Source organism: Hemicordylus capensis, chromosome 3 (genome assembly GCF_027244095.1).
Source record: "Hemicordylus capensis ecotype Gifberg chromosome 3, rHemCap1.1.pri, whole genome shotgun sequence".
Lineage (NCBI taxonomy): Eukaryota > Metazoa > Chordata > Lepidosauria > Squamata > Cordylidae > Hemicordylus > Hemicordylus capensis.
In genome coordinates, this window is record NC_069659.1 from 40677820 (window position 1) to 40690271 (window position 12452).

General features: G+C 42.3%; 1 protein-coding gene across 1 annotated transcript in view; it reads right to left on the minus strand.

The window, feature by feature from the left end:
• HSPH1 (heat shock protein family H (Hsp110) member 1) overlaps positions 1-12175 on the minus strand; it is a 34238-nt gene extending 22063 nt beyond the window's left edge. The window contains exons 1-2 of the mRNA XM_053311078.1: positions 11791-12175; positions 946-1003 (exon numbers count right to left, since the gene is read on the minus strand). Of these exons, the coding sequence (XP_053167053.1) occupies positions 946-1003; positions 11791-11897 (165 nt within the window). The 5' untranslated portion in view covers positions 11898-12175. The remainder of the gene's footprint in view (positions 1-945; positions 1004-11790) is intronic.
• Between the last annotated feature and the right edge of the window lie 277 nt (positions 12176-12452).

Here is a 12452-nt window from a genome sequence, read left to right on the forward strand (position 1 = left end):
TTTGTGGCTCATTTCTGCAAAAAAAGTTTATTGTGGGCAATGCACGATTTGTGGGATTATTTAGGGGGCACTGCTGAACGCCAGGAGACCTGTGGAGCAAGGTAGGGCACTTTATTTGGCCCATTTTTGTAGGCTTTTTTTAGTCTAGGAACCTAACCTCCTGCATTCCCATAGACTCAGTGACTCATTATCCGCAGTTTTGTTATCTGCGGTAATATGTGGGAACGGAACCCACGCTGATGAGGTCCACCTGTACTCAAAGACAATAGGCCCTGTTCACAAGAGAGTGATGTTTGAGTCATCCTATAGTCCAGCCCATGTAGAAAAGTGCATTATTAAAAACCAATAGTGCAGGCCATGAAAAGTTCTCTTTGGATCTAGCAACCTGCCCCAAAATGTAGGAGACAGGCAATGGACACTTGACAATATGGTGATATGGACTTCGTGATGGAGAGGGTAGACTGGCTTCTCTTTATCCCCTTTACCAGTAACACACTTAGAACAACAAACAGGACTGTTTGGGACAAACAAACAAAATTGTTAAATAACTCTACTTCTGAATATCCTAGTCTAGGTGCCATGGCTCCCTAGCACCCAGCTCTAGTATTTGGCTCTCCATCCACTACTCTTTGGGCTACCCACGCTTCTGAGGCACTATAGGCAGACCTCCAGATTTACCCTGCACCAATAGGCCAGGATTTCCCATTGTGTGTCTGGGGGTGTGATTTTCAGCAGTTCCCCTCTTATCTTTATAGTCGCCTGTGCCTCCTGAAACTAAGTACCTAAGGAAAGCAGGGGGAGAAGGCAAAAAAATCATGCCCCTCCCAATGGAAAACCCTGATGTGTTGGTGTGAGGTTAATCCAGATGTCAGCCAGCGTGTATTTCAACTCAACTTTATTAATGCAAATGTCAGTCATCTTGCTTTTTCACAGACAAGGACTTACCTGATTTTTAGCAGACACGCCAATTGCTCTGTTTTTCGACCCAAATGACACCACTGACCTGAAAAGAGAGTAATCCATCAGGGAACAAAGTTGCCATCCTCTCTAATAAAACAGTGTGTTCGTGCCTCCCTCCGCCGTTCTGCGCATGCACACAGCGCATGCGCAAAACGGCCAAGTCAAAATGGACACAGGCAACAGACGGCCATGTTGGCCGCGGGGAGGCGAGAGATGGAGGCGGCGGGACCGGGGAGGCGAGAGATGGAGGCGGTGGGACCGGGCCGGCCGCGGGTAGGGGAAAGACAGTAGCGGCCGAAACGGCCCGGCCGCGAGGAGGGGGAAGATGGCGGCGGCCAGAGAACAGTGGCTCCTCGGCGGAGCCGCCGCCTCAGCCAGAGAACCCGGAACCCGGTGGGAAGAAAAGCGAGCGGGCTGAGGGGGGTGGCGGCGGGAGGTATGTAGCTGACAAGGTGAGGGAAGGAGGCGGTGAGGGAAGCCAGCTGAGATGGCGGCGGAGCCACCGCCTCGCCCAGAGAACCCGGAACCCGATGGGAAGAAAAATGAGGGGGGGGGGGGTGCTGCTGAGCTGCGTAGAAGGAGTGGCAGCAGCAGGTTGAGAGAGAGAGAGAGAGACCGTCATCGAGCGGGGAAGGTGGGGCTGGAACAGACCCGAAGGAGGGAAGAGGATGGGGGCTGAGGCTTTTGACTGGGGGGCTGGGGTGATGTTTCTGGGGTGGGTGGGGGAGATGGGCAGGCAGGCTTACCTCTGGGTCTCAAGTGATGCTGCTGGGGTCGAGCCCCAGGGAAGAGCTCTAAAACAGGCTCCATACTAGCGCCCGTTATTTTAACGGGCTTCAAAACACTAGTTACTAATATTTCATGCAAACTACACTAACACACATCACATTGCTATACTTGTGGTTTCTCTGATATTGTACTACACAGTCAGCTGCCTTATTCTGAGACGGATCATTGGTCTGTCCATCTTGCTTAGTACACTGGCATCTTGAGGAATGAAGTGGGCACACTTCAAGGGACTGTGGGGAGTCTGGGACTCCCTGGAAACCCTTGTGCAGCTCTTCCCCCACTCCCACATATGCACTATTGCACCAGAGCCCATAAAGTTCAGAGCACTCCCCACACTCTGGAAGGGCTCTGAAAGATTGGAAACACATTGCCCTGTGTTTCTGATCTTAGGAACATAGGAAGCTGCCATATACCGAGTCAGGCCATTCGTCCATCTAGTTCAGTAAATGTCTACACAGATTGGGAACGGCTTCTCCAAGGTTGCAGTCAGGTGTCGCACTCAGCTCTGTCTTGGAGATGCCAGGGAGGGAACCTGGAACCTTATGCATTCATGTAGGCAGATGCTCTTCCCAGAGTGGCCCCATCCCTTAAGGGGAATATCTTACAGTGCTCCCATGCAGTTTCCCATTCAAATGCAAAGCAGGGTGCACCCTGCTTAGCAAAGGTCCCTCAGTCCCTCAAAGCATGCCTGCTTTGTTAGTCAAGATATCAGTCAATGGCTGGCAGCAGCCCCCATGTTTCACACAGGGTTCTTTCCCAGTCCTCCCTAGAGATACTGGGGATTCAACCTGGGACCTTCTACATGTAAAACATGGGCTACAGCCCTTGCTAGGAGACTGTTCTAAAGACCAGCACTTGTAACTGCTTCAAGGGTTAGGATCTGAAACTTTACAGCAAGGCTTTACACCACAACATTACAAAGATTCCCTTTTTACAAAGTTGTACACATTTGCAACTGCATGTAGACATGTTGAGGAGTCCCAAAAGAACTACACACACAATACAGCACACTTAACTTTAGAGCTCATAACGCTGAGATTTTAACACACAAAAGGGCTGGGATTATCCACGTTGATCTTGGCTCTAAGGAATATTGGTCTGGACTGTTTGAAGAAAATCCCTGAGCTATCTGAGCTGGTTATGAAAATAAGAGACATGCAAAACTCTACGATGAAAGCACAAATAGTGCCTCGACTGCTGAGCTATGGGTAACGTAGAAGGGCAGAACCAGTTGTTATGATTAACAACAGTTGCCGTGAAGACAGGAGCCCAAGGCTGAGCCCTCCATGACATAAAATGAAATTTATACCCACCAAGTCCCAACATTATCATGCTCTGCATTCGCTTGCTCTCACCAGCAGCCAATAATGTGGAGCTAGGTCAGCAAGACACACTGTCAGGACACAAGCAAGTTTCACTATACATTATGGAGAGGGCGAGCTCAACTCAAATGCTAACATCACTCACCTGTTTCTGGGCACACAGGAATGAGATTTTTAATGGGATGTTTGGCTTTCTCCATCCCCCCGCATCCCAAAGCCAGTGAACAGTGATAGAAAGGAGGAAAGGGAGAGGGCACACCAAGAAGGCAGCATGGGGAGCAGCAGGCAGGTGACGTACTCACCTACCTGCCACAGGTGGTGGGATACCTGGCTCACCTCAATGAGCTACAAGCTGCCCTGTTGAATGCTTCAAGGCATTTATTTGCCAGTTTATATACACCACTCCCTTTCATATCAGCAGCTGACGTTTAAAAAGTCAGCTGTCGCTATGGCAGGGAGTTTTGAACCCATTTCATATGAATTCTCACCAATCCTATCATAAAGGTAAAGTGTACTGTCAAGTCGATTTCAACTCCTGGCACCCACAGAGCTCTGCGGTTATCTTTGGTAGAATACAGGAGGGAGTAAACCATTGCCTCCTCCCGTGCAATATGAGATGATGCCTTTCAGCATCTTCCTATATCACTGCTGCCCAATATAGTACCGGCAGGGATTCGAACCAGCAACCTTCTGCTCGTTAGTAAAATATTTCCCCGTTGTGCCACGTAAGGTGACAGTCTTATCATATCCTACCTTAATATACAGGACACACCATTTCACAATTCAACCCCATTTTAAACCCCAAACCTTTGTATATACTACTCTATGTATGAGAGACCCTATGGCTAGGATAAGAACTCTTCTCTTCTTGTCCTTTGACTGCTTCCTAGACACACTTTGCACAAAGTGTGTGCATACATATCATGAATTTTCCTTTACTGCCAGGGTGTGATTAGACTGGAAAGAGGAGGGAAACCTGGTTTCAGATCCCTGTTCAGTCATGAAACTTGCCTGGCAAATTTGGGCCTGTGCATCTGTCTCTCTCAACCCAACCCACCTCAAAGAGTTGCTGTGAGGAAAAATGGGATAACTCCTGCATATGCTGTGGAGTAGACTGGTTTCAAACCATGTTTCCAGTTCATATATTTCTTGAATAAGTGTACATACTAGTTGGTTGCTATAACATCTAACACACATTACTAATCACAGCCTTCTGCCAGGAGCTAATTAAAAGCCTCTGCTCACGTAGCAGACATACTTCTTAGTTCACAGATTTTATCCAAATGTACAGAGAGGGAACAATTTCTTGCTTAACACAGGCACAAGTGGTAGGGATGAGAAAGACCGTCCTTTGGCTATGGCACCCAAATTCTGAAACAGCATCTGGGCCATTCATTGCTTACTTTTGAGTGTGCAATGAAAACTATTTTATTGCAAGGGGCATTTTGTGGTTAAGGCCTTTTTAATGCTTGTACTGTTATTGCAGCTCCTGGGTTTTCGTTTCCAAAAGATGTATATTGATATACATCCAAAAGATGTACTCTTAACCTATTATTGTTTTCTTTTAAAACTTGTAGTAGTCTTGAGCTTACTTACATATAGAAAAACAGGCTATACATCTTGATATAAACAAATACATTTCTGCTTGACTTTCTCTGTACGGGTGAAGAGACATTATGCATGATTCCTTAGAATTCAAGCAAGTGCTCAGAACTTTCCAAAATCAAGGGATGGTAGTTACTGGGCAAAACAGGGCTTCGCCAGGAGATGGAAAGTAAAGGTTTGTGCTGTTTTAGAGTTGCCAACATAATCTGCAGCCCTCTAGCAACAGAAGGAGGGATGTGGATCTGCAAACAGCCTTCAGCATCTGTGAGCTGAAGGCTGCTTTGCACAGCAGTTCAGAGATGGAGAGGGGGAAATTGCTCCCTCACCCCACAACTGCTGCACAAAGCAGCCTTCAGTTCACAGATGCTGAAAACCACTTGCACATCCATGGGCCTCTACGTCCCTCCTTCCAGCACTGGAGGCCACAGATCTATGTCAGCCACTGTGTCTAAATATTCATAATTTGCATGATAATGCAATGCCTGAATTACTGTCATGTTTACAACCATTATTTCTTTTACATAGGAAAGTTGGCCTCCATATGTTTGATAGAAAGCAGAGTAGATACATATCGTCTATTTAGTTTTTTCAAACACATTTTAAAAATGTATAAAATTAATAACCTTTTCCAAAATAGTCTAGTTAAAGTTAAATATTAATACAGGCACATTAAAATGTACACTCAAAACTAAATCAATAGCCTTCCCAGATAACCAGATAAATTAGATAACCAGATAAATCAGATAACAAGAAAAATAGCCTTTAATTTAAAGTAAACAAAAATCCATGTGAAAAATACTTAAGATTTTTATTTAATAAGAAAATAAAAAGAAATAACATGATTACATTATCATTTCTTGAACTTCCAACAGTTACATATGACAATCTGGGATTCCACTTCCACCCTTTGCCGAACTTCCCCCACACATCAGATATTACAGAAAGATACAAGTAATGTGTTAATCAGCCCTCAATATCAAAACACAACACCACCCAAATCTTGGGTGTGGATGTTAACCCTGCGCTAAATTGTGATTTATGATTTAGGTTCCCAGGTTAACGCAAATATTTCATCTGAGGTATTCCGCAAATAATCAGTGATCTTAGCCATCGAGGCATATTCCCAACATCGGGGTTGCCTGTTACCTCCAATTGGCAGCACAGAGAATCCCAGCAGCAGTAATCATATACAAGGACAACTCCGTGTGTTTAGCAGGTATATAAGGTTTAGTCATATTTAACAAAAACAAAGCTCAGGTGAATAGCGAAAGTTTATATTTAATATTTGTTGTATCTTAAGAGTGAATTTTTTCCCCAAAATTGTTTTGCTTTGCCACAAGTCCACCACATATGATAGAATGTCCCCGCATGATTCTTACATTTCCAACAGTCTCCCGAGGAATTACTGTCCATTTTTCTAATGGTCGTAGGAGTAATGTACCAATGAAAATACATTTTGTACCGATTTTCTTTTAAGGTACTATTTGCTGTAAATTTAATATTCACGTTCCATTGATGTTCCCATTGTTGAATATCAATTGTGCTGTTTAAATTTTGCATCCACTTAATCATGCAGTCTTTTATCTGTTCTGTTTCTGAATCATATTTCAACAGCAACTTATATATCAATCCCAATAAATGATCAGTATTTTTGGTTATTAGCATGGTAGTAGAATTTCAAGTTAGGGACAGCCAATCCTCCCCATCCTTTTGCATCTTGCATAATCCTAAACTTGATTCTTGGCTTCTAATAAGCACAAATAAAGTTTATATGCCTCTGCCACATATTCAACATCTTATCTTCAATCTTAACCAGAACAATTTGAAATAAAAAATCCATTCTTGGTAAAATACTGATTTTAACTGATGCTATCTTCCCCAGCCAAGAAAGATTTAGTTTCCCCCCCACCTATTTAAGTCTGCTAAGATAAATTCCACAATGGTAGGTAATTGTGTTTGAACAGGTCTTTATTATTCCCTGTTAAATTAACCCCCAAATATTTAATGGGTTTTGCTGTTGTCTGAAATCCAGTCTTGTCTTTCAAATACAATAATTCAGTGACTAGCAAATTCCATGTAATGATCTGTGTTTTGTTTTTATTAATCTTATACTCAGATCCTGCTGTACTGGTTTATATGCTCCATTATTGTATCGAGAGAATCATTTGGTCGAGTAATTGTGAGAACCACATCATCAGAATAAAATTTTATTTTATATTCTTGATTTGCCATCTTAATTCCATAAATTCATTGCTCCTGCCAAATCTTCTTTGCCAGGGGTTCAAAATAAAGCCAAAATAAACGGCAATGGGGAAAGAGGGCACCCTTGTCTGGTACCCTTTGTTAATGGCACATTTTTTAGATATAATCCCATTCACTATTACCTTTACTGATTGCTCCTGATAAATACTTTGAATCCATGAAAGGAAATCTGACCCACAGTTCATTATTTCCAAAACCTTAAACAGAAAGGACCAATCCAAATTATCAAAAGCTTTCTCCACATCCAGGAAAATCATCGCTGCTTTACTCTTCCTCTTTGAAATATCATCTATTGCATTCAGTACAAATCTCAGGTTGTCTTTCATATGTCTCTTTGGTATAAATCCTGTTTGATCCGTATGTAGTCATAGTCTTTATTTCGGTCTTTGACTAGCACAACAGCAAAATAGACAAAAACGGTTCAAACAATCTATTCCTACCAAATAATAAAAAGTATCTATAAAATTACTTAGTATAATAAGTAGAAGAAGCTAGAAGTTAAAATTATGAACATAAAATTATATATAAAAGTTAGTCAACACTAATAACAGAATGACACTGAGTAGCAAGACAGCAAAATTATGTAATTATTATATCCATCAGAAAGCCCTTCAACCCTCCTGCCAAAATCGCCACAAAGAGTTTATAATCGACATACAACAGAGAAATTGGTCTGTATGATTCTGGTCGAGTTCTATCCTTCCCTTCCTTACGGATAAGAGAGATAAATGCTTCTTGCCAGGAGGAGGGCAACGCATGGCAATGTAGTATTTAATTCATTACCTGAGTCAATAGGTAAATTAATATTTCTTGAAAATACTTGTAATAAACCAAAGAAAATCGGTCTGGGCCAGGGGTATATTTTTAAAACCGTATTGCCTCTCTTGTTTCCTCCTCAGAGATTGGTTTATTAAGCAATTCTTTCTGTCTGTCCGTAAACTCTGATATCTGTAGATTTTCCAAGTACTGTGAAACCTCCTCCAGATCCAACATTTCCTTTCTGTATAATTTGGTGTAATAATCTGTAAACTGGTCAATCATTTTGTCCGTATGTGAAAGAAATTCTTCCCAGTTCCACATGGAAGTAATGACTCTCTTCTCTTGTTCTTTTCTCAGTTGGTACGCCAGTAGTTTATCAGGTTTATTACCCTTCTCAAAATGTTTGTTTTGTATAAATTATATTCTTATTATATGTCTCTTTTGCTTCTATGAGATCCATTTGTTCACGAAGCTCCTTTATACTCTGCCATATATCCTTTGAAGGGTTCATCTTGTGAGTCGTTTCTAAGCTATTCAGCTCCTTTAATAAGGACTCCTTCTGCTTTTGCAGATCCTTCCTCCTCCTCAAAGCCTACAAGATGAACAGCCCTCTCACAAAAGCTTTACTGGAATCCCATACTGAGAATAATGAGACTTCTGATGTCATATTTCTCTGGAAGAAACTCTTTAATTCATATTGGCAACTTCAACTTAACTTCTTCTTGCAGTAACAAAAGATTATTCAATCTCCACCTTCTTGGCCCAGTGTACTCTATTAAGTCTAATTACTAACGGATTGTGATCAGAATATGTAAGCGGAGGCACTTCCACCTCAATCAGTCTCGGTAATGCATATTTCGTGATCATACACATATCTATTCTGGAATAAATCTGATGGGGTTGAGAAAAAAGGTATAGCCCTTTTCCAAAGGATGCTTGTATAGCCATGCATCTTTCTAAGGATAAAAGCGCCATATATTCCAACACATTTCTTGGCAATTTGCCACAAAAAATAATAATTTTATTTTATCTTTAATGGGGTCAGGGACCAACAAGTCCTGACAGGCACTGGGATCCGGATCTCAACTCCAGATGCTAATACTACATATCACATAAATCAGAGGTTCTCAATATTGGGTCCCCAGATGTTTTTGGACTTCAACCCCCATAATCCCCAGCCCCAGTGGCCTTTGGTTGGTTGGGAATTATGGGAGTTGAAGTCTAATAACATCTGGGAGCCTAACGCTGAGAATCCCTGATGTAAATGATCATCCACTGTATTGTAAATGATCAATACTGTATTAACTTATTTTATGCTCTTTAATTCTCAGACTATAAATTGCTAATTTCTCACATTATGAAAAATTATAATCTACAAACAAGAACATTTCCTTTTCATTTGATGAGGAGAAATGGCTTTGCTCAGTAATTACCACCTTCTGCTACTGATGGGCAAAGTTACCCATTAAATAATCAGCGAACTATGCAACATTCTAAGATTACTACAAAATTCTTAAAATGTTTAAAACAAACATGTTTATATATGTTATATAAAGTATGCTACTACTAACAATAATAATATTAATATATCTTTTCAAGAGCTCTCAAAGCAATTTACATAGAAAATCAAAGTAAATAAAATAAAAAAATAAATATGGTTTCCTGCCACCAAAAGACTTACAATCTAAAAATAAACATAAAGTAGACACCAGCAACTGCCACTGGAGGGATAAGATAGAATCAGCTGCTCTCCCACTAATTATAAGAGAAACACTATTTTAATGGCACCTCTTTGCTCAGTTAGCACAGTTCATGAGGGTGTTAATGTTCTATGTAGTAGTACATTAAGACATTTTAGTGGTTAGATTAACCAAACAATGTGCATCATCATTTCAATAAGAAGCACCCAAGAGAAACTGATTTAAATCCATTTTTTATAAAATTGGTCTTTCCCCCCCTCTTAGTTTTTTGTTTTTATCACGCCGACTTACAGCCTTTTAAATTAGCATTATAAATTGATCTACCCCAATAGCAGGTAATAAATTGAGTTTGAAGAGATTAAGGGTGTACAGTTTAACATGCTTGCATTACTTTCAGATTTCAGTTTAAATCTGGTATTTTTCAAGGCACTTAGTATTAATGGCATTTTTAAAAAGAGACTTGAATAAAACAATATATAAATGATTGGTGTTTTTTTTTTAAAGAATTGATTTTTGTTCATATAGCAACCCTGAGCTATGGGGATACAAGTGTGATTTTGAAAAATGACTAGCTGTGGCCTGTAAGTCTAAATATGCATCCCAATTATGTGACATGAATTCATCTACAACAAGAGAAATTATTCTTGACTATTTATATGTATACATTGCCTTTAGATCAAATGGTCAAGACAGCTTGCAATGGACGGCAGTAATAAGAAATCTGAAAACAAAAGTCACACTCACACCCACCCACCCACCATTTATCCTCCTTTAAGCAAAATTCTGGCTGCTGGTAATGTATAGCCAAAGGGTGCATCGATTTGCTTCTGGATGTTTCTTCCAAACAGAAGGCTCCTTGCCTCAGCAAGCTCTAGGTTTGGGGAGGGAGAGGTTCCTTCTGAGAGGTCACTCATTCTTCCTGGTCTCCCACTTTGAGAATAGTCTCTCTCTCTCTTTCAAAAGCTCCATATACCTTCAAGGCTGCTCTCCTACCCACTAACTATAGGATAAGAGAATATTTGCTTGCATCCTCCACCTTAATCTGGGGAGAGAAGTATCTAGAAGCTTCCAGTACATTCCAGACCCTACTAGTCTAAGAAAGGCCCAATCCTATCATTGTAGTTTATTACCAAGCTGTCTCCTTCTTCAAATTGTATCATTGCTTTCCCTTCCCATTTCTACCCCCGCACCAAGTAGCTTAAAACTGCTCAAGGAAAAAGAAACAAAGCAGAGTAGACCACTGGTTTGAGAGAAAGCCCCTCAGCATCCCCTCCGCTCTTCTTCTTTAAAAGAACTACCAACATCTCCTTGTACCGCAATCCCACCACTGCATCACACACAGACACACATCCTACAACCAATTCCCTTCAGTGCTGCCAAAAGTGTGCAGGCATCATTTGCCTCTATGATGCTCCCTCACACTTCCCATGCACAAGAAATAGGTAGAATGACAGATGAAGCTTAAAATAGAGAGCAGCGATGGCGACGATGCTGCAAAGCTGAGCTTTAGTGGGCGGAATATACCTGCGTGAAATAAGGAATAGCCACAATGCAGCTAGTGCAGCTGTCAAACCTCACACAAAAGAAAAATCACTCTTGGGCTGCACTCCTTTGCACACTTACTTGAGAGTAAGTGCACTGAATTCAACAGAATTTACTTCTGAGTAAATAGGCTTAAGATGCATTGCATCTTACATCGGCTAGAATTTTATTCATAGTCACTTGGAAGTAAGCCTCACTGAAATGAACGGAACCGTTTCTGAGAAAACATGCTTAGGACTGGGCTGAACATGAAATCGAAATCAATACCCAAGTAAAACGTGGTTAATTAAGCAATGAGGGCTGTAGAAGGCCATGGTTCCCCGACAGACTGTTTTCCACGTGCATGGGGGAATCAGAAGACACCGATGAACCGTCCTCCAAAGAGTCCTGTGCCACCTTAAAAAATAAGGCTGCAATCTTATGCATACTTAGCTGTAAGTAAGCACCATGGAACTCAAGCGACCTTAGTTACGAGTAAAGGTAGGGCTGCTTTGCTAGACTGCTACACCGTACACTCTTAGTTGTGAGCGAGTGCTACGGAACGCAGCGGGTTTTTTTATTTATTTCCAAGCAAGCATGCACAGGACCGCCCTGCTGCAACAGACTAGTTCTGGAATGAACTTTTGTGAATTAAAACCCATTTTATCCGATCCACGGTGTGCACGTGCGTATACATATCTTTAGTTGCATTATTACACACGCACACTTAAATATATATGAACACATACAGCTCTCGAGCTTTGCAAGCCCGTCACACACACGCTGAGTTTCTTGGCCAAGCAGCCCATCCCTTGGACCCAAGACCGAGAAATTCTGCTCAAGCATCACGAACACCGCCGGATCTTACTTACGGAGTACATCGGTCGCTGAATTCGTTGGCCACCGTCTCTATACCTCCAGCTCTAGCCACTGCGATGTAGCAGTTCTGCGAGCCCAGGTCAAAACCCACCACAGCCATGATGGGGCTCCTGTACCGTCCACTCCCGGGCTAAAGGACTGGCTGTCTTAGAATTCCACCTGGCCCGAGGCGGAACAAGGAGGTATGATGGGGGACGTCGAGGCGTCTCCCGACTCACACGACAAGGGACCAGCCCTGTTCAACCACAGCCACCACCCCGGGGAAATCTCTGCCTCCCGTCCAAGGGTTTAAATATAACAATAGGCAGAAGTTTCCAGAAACTGCGACAGCTACTCGCCGGCTCCACGTGCAGCTTCCGCTTCCGCCTTCTTCGGCGTTCTCGAACTCTCGTAGCCAATGGCAGGGCCCGGAGCTCGGTGACGTCTATCGTTGTCGGGGCGACGGCGGACGCCACGCAACCCCCAACTTTCTAGAGCCCAGAGCATTGCATCTTGACGCAGGCTCCTTGCCGGGTAAGAGGCGGGACTAGGGGCTCATAGCAGGGCATGCGCAGTACGCCGCGCTTTCATGCGGTGGGAAGTAGAATGCTTTAGAGGTGGTAACAGCGCGCGCTTTAGGCAGAAGATTTTGTTTGCTAAAGCATTGTCTGTTTCT